Raw genomic sequence first — 5,117 nt, 5'->3', positions numbered from 1 at the left:
AAAGAATCGCAAATATAAACACCCACTACAACCAGATAGGAATGGGGGAGAAAGAAAAGAATAGCAAATGGAGTCGAAGGAGTTGGGACTCTTAACTTGTCTGCCCCCACCTCCTTGTCCACACACCCGCGCACGCACTCACACGCACGCACACACACACACACACACACACACACCCGCAGTTCCTTCCCCTTCAATGGCTCAGAAACTCGCATATAAAGATTTCAAACCAGACTTTCTTTAAATATGACAGGCAAGAAGGAAGCATTTTCTTATTAATTTATCAATAACATATATTGCCCTATGTCACAAATAATTTGAGGTGTTTTTCCTCAAGATTAAATTTAGCCCACAATCATCTCAATTTATTATCTCTTATCTACACAAATTTTTAGTATAATTAGGCTTGGTCACCGCAAAAACATGAAAAGTCTCATTAAATTTCATTTACCTGGCATAGGCTGTACTCCACACTTTGAAAATGTTCTTAGACAAAATTCTTCTGCAATAAGCTTAGATTAAAAGAAAGGGAGGAGAAAAAGATTAATTTTCCAAGTTAAAAACCTTACCCATTAATTACAATTTTTCCGTTTTTGGTTTTACCAATTTATTACTTCCACAGACAGACTTTTTTCCCTAGGATTAATCTAACAAATAACTATGTTTCCATATACTATTTATCTACTCCATATCGCAGCAAGGTAACAAAGTACCTATCAGGAACAATCTACATTCCCTATGCATCTACAGCCCTCATTCAAAAGTATTCAAGAACCACTTATCAAAAGAAACTCTCAAAATACCTCTAAGTTATTGTAAGTGTACTGTACATCACCCCAGTATCTCCAATGAGTTTGTTCTCATGCTCAATAGTATGCTATAGGATAAATATTCTTACACAATTTAGTAAGTGTATTTTCACATGATTATAAAGACTCCACCACTTATTCCTCAGTATTTGTAAACATTTTGAAAAAGTAAAAATCTGTATTTTCTGCAAGTAATTATCTTTCTTTAATCCATTTTTTTAGTGCAAAACTATGATACTGAAAAGATTTAACTCAAATTAAGCTTGCTTTTTTCTAACTTTATGGGAAAAAGAATAAAAAGTGAATTTTATCTTTTTTCAAGAAACACGAAACCTGATGGAAAGCATATTCCTGAAGTAACCATGGATAAGACAGCCCACAGGGCAGAAAGCCTTGATCAGCAATCAGTCTTTACCACTGAGAATTCTCTAAAGCAGGGCTCTCAAATTTTCAGACTCCCAGTATCAGTAACACTTGAAATCATTAAATATGCAAATAACTAGGCTCCAAGCTAGTAGTGAAACAGACTGTCACAGACCTCAGTGAAGCTCTCTAGGTTTTGATGTGCTAAATTTTGAGAATCACAATGAAAGAGGATAAATATAAATGAAAATATACTTCACAAGAAATTTACAGAAAGCACATGAATGTGTTTTCTCTTTTAAATATGTTTTTTTCTTTTTCTTGGAAAAAAATGGGTGTTTTATAATCTCACTTGCCCCAAAATTGAGTAATTTTTTCCACTGTTTGAATAAGCCTTTTCTCCTTTACAAATACACTTGTGACTTAAGAGATGGGGTATATAAACTGAGTGGAGTAGGGCAGGCCTATAGTCCCAGAACTCAGAAGGTTAAGGCAAGAGGATCATCCCAAGTTCAAGACTAGCCTGGGGTACATAGTGAATTCAAAGCCAGTCTGAACAACATAATGAGACTCTAAAAGACAGGGGTGTAGAAACTGAAATGATCTTAGACTCTCCATGTTCTACTGTATGAGATAACAGTCATTTACCCACAGGTAGCTATTTGAATGAAAATTTCCAATCAATATACTAAAAATTCAACTCCTCAGCCACATCAGCCAGCCATATTTCAAGCTCTCAGCAACCACAGGTATTTGGTGCCTATAATATTGGACGATGCATGTGGTACCTTTTCATCATCACAAAGTTGTTTCATTGAACAGCCTCTACTAATTCCTAATTAATCAGAAGTTATCCATGGTTTGTCATGCTATATCCAGGAAGAAGTTGCAAAGACTGATAACCTGCCATTAACCTTGGCTAATGGCATTGAGAGAATTAAAGTCTTAAAAATAAAATTGTAGAAAGCATTATGGCAATACTTGGCAACAATAGTCCATATAGTAAAACAAACTGTTTTGAAATTAAAGCCTTAAGAACGCAGCAGATATCTAGAAGCTGTATGTACCTAGCGTCCCAGAACTTGGGAGGTTGAAGCAGGGAGGAACACTTGAACTTAGAAGTTCAAGACTTGCCTGAGCAGTATAGAAAGACTTTGGCTCAAAAACAAACAAATAGTGTCACAAACCTTCTCTGCTGGATAATAAACAAGCAATATATTACTAGAAAACAAAATATGAACAAACAACATTACTCATAAAAATAAGATCTAAGTGGTGCTTCACTAAACAAGGTGGGTCAATGTATATAATAAATATGTAAAGTTCTCAACTCATGAAAGAATAAACATTTGATATTACTATCTCAAGGCAGAATTACTATATTTAGGTGACTGCATTCAGTTTCAGGACACTAATTCATCTAGGAAGAGTTTGCAGAAATTCTGCTTTTTGTATTAGCTGGTATTTCAGATAACAAAGTATATCCATAACACCAAATGGCTTGTCCCCAAGTAACCTCCAGAAGGTACTTCAGAAGCCTGAACAATAATTATTACTTGGAATTTGTCCAGCTAGCCACAGATGACACGAACACTGTGGGACAGCTTCCCTGAGAGCACGTTAAAAGCTTTTGGCACTTTCAAATATTCCCTTAGAGCTATTCTGAGACCTCTAGACAGAAGTGACTCAGAATAACCAAATACACCCATTTCCGAGGCAGCAATATAGTCCACAATAGAGTCTCCTTGAAGACCACTTAAGTATATTTCAAAAAACAAGTATCATTAAGTAAAATTTCAAAATACAAATCATACTATTTATTCATCTTTTTTTTTTACCACTTATTTATCTTGGTGGTGTAAAAACACAGCTCATCGAGCACTGATTACTTTTAGCTTACTTCTTCCATTATTTTCTTTTAGAGAAAAAAAAAAACAATAAATAGGTAATACTCCATTACATGTCAAACACTCCATTTGGTTTTTTTTTGTTGTTGTTGTTTTTTGCGTTATCGGGTACTGAACTTAGGATCTTATTCTACTGAGCTATCTCCCTGGCCCAAACACTCCATTTATTAACAATCAGAATCTGTACTTTTTCCCCATAGTATAGGTTTTGTGGTCTTTAACATTTTCCTTTCTATCACTAGCTAGTTGAATTCCATTCCTTTGCCTTGAGACTTGTATGTTCTAATGGCATGAGAAAAAGAAACTTCAGCAAGATTAAATGAAGTCATTGTTTCTTCTCTAATATCTGCCAAAAAACAGCAGTGCACTACATCATAAAATGGTCCTTGTAAATGTTATTCATAACAAAGAAGTCTTGTGAGACACCCACATTTCAGAAGTTGTTATGTTCTATACAAGCAACATTTAATCTCCAAATTTTAACTCGATTTCTTGCTTACTAATGCATTCTTTGGAATAACAGTTAAATTCATATCCCTGTTTTCTGAAGAATATTCAGAAAGATGTTCTGCTAAGCCAGAAGGACTGAGAGATTGTTATAGTAGAACCCAGGATCCTCAAGGGGGAAGGCCCACTGTTATTACAGGAATATTATTTCTATCGGCCTCACTTCTCTTGAAAAAGACGACGCAACTGATGTGAAACTGGAAAGCACATAAAAGGAAATTCAGTTACACTGCAATGAAAAGCAAGTGATGCCAAAACAATCTGAAAAAGGCATGCTACTCCCCAAGGATCTGACAAAGGCATGTCCTAAGTAAATGCCATAGACCTATGGCTTAATTTTAATTACTAAATTTTTAAAAACCTACCTGAGGTGAGAGAAACTTTTCAATGCGTTTGGCTATAAAATTTTTCTCCAATATGGAGTTGACTGATGGTCTATCCCTAGGATTTCTTTTAAATAACTGCGAAAGCAAACTGCGGAGATCATAGGAATAATGCAAAGATACAGGTGGAAAAGATCCAGATATTATCTTCAGTACCAGGTTTTTCATATTGCCAGCTTCAAACTAAAATCCAGAAAATAAATCAACATACATGAAACATGCCAAAATTGAAACTGAGAATATCAACAATAAGAAATAAACATTTTTCTATTCATACATAATAAAACTATAGCCCTCTTCCAAATAATATAATCAGTACATGTAATCTAGAGTGAAATTTACTTGGTTATCTGTAAATACATTTTAAACAGGGTATTATTTCTTGAAAAATCAAATATTATAACTTACTTTAAGAATAATTTACACCCTCGCAAAATGGAGCCAGAGGTATAGCTTAGTGGAACAGCACCTGTCTGGCAAGCACAAGGTCCTGAGTTTGATTCCCAGTATCAAAAAAAAAGAATAATGTACTTATTCAAAGTGATGATATAAATCATGACTACAATGGAGATGGTATAAGGTAATGCTTTGGTGGTAGATGAATTAGGCTCAAAGTACCACATAGAGGGAAAAAATAACAACCTAGTAGTCTTCATTTAAGGCCTGTTTTCCCATGTCTCTGTTGTCATAATTAGAATAAGAACAAGAAATTAACTATAAAAGTCAAACCTCAGGCAAAACTAATACAAAAAATGTATAGAAAAACATTAAAATCACAATAAAGGAGTCTGTCACCAGGAAGGGGACAAAATTTATTTCATTAGAAATGATTTCTTAGAAAAAAGCATGAAAAATATAATAGTACTATATAATGTAAATATATATGAAGGGTAGAGAAAGCAACTTAAGTGTTTTTTTTTTTTTTTTCAACTTAGGTTTATGCTTCAAAAAATAAAAGATTTAAAAACTGACTTAAGACAAAAGTTCTAACATTTTGGCCCTAGCCTTCCAAGGTCAATTAAGACTCAGGACATATGAGAACTTGTACTGTATCGTCATGTAACTTGGTAGTGTCCCAAATTTTCTGATCAAGGAGATTATGGGGCCAAAGAGGAAAGCGATCGATGATGTAGAGTGTGCCTAAGGAG

At 34.4% G+C, this 5,117-nt stretch overlaps 1 protein-coding gene across 1 annotated transcript in view; it reads right to left on the bottom strand.

Annotated features, from left to right (window-relative positions):
- The window catches only part of Nek1 (NIMA related kinase 1), a 227,734-nt gene that overhangs the window by 190,725 nt on the left and 31,892 nt on the right, over positions 1–5,117 (bottom strand). Inside the window, 2 exon segments of the mRNA XM_023700104.1 lie at positions 452–512; positions 3,952–4,202. Coding sequence (XP_023555872.1) covers positions 452–512; positions 3,952–4,202 — 312 coding nt within the window.

Source organism: Octodon degus, unplaced genomic scaffold (assembly GCF_000260255.1).
Source record: "Octodon degus isolate 3935 unplaced genomic scaffold, OctDeg1.0 scaffold00121, whole genome shotgun sequence".
NCBI lineage: Eukaryota > Metazoa > Chordata > Mammalia > Rodentia > Octodontidae > Octodon > Octodon degus.
Note: the sequence above shows the minus strand (reverse complement) of the source record. Positions and strands in the feature narration are given on the sequence as shown.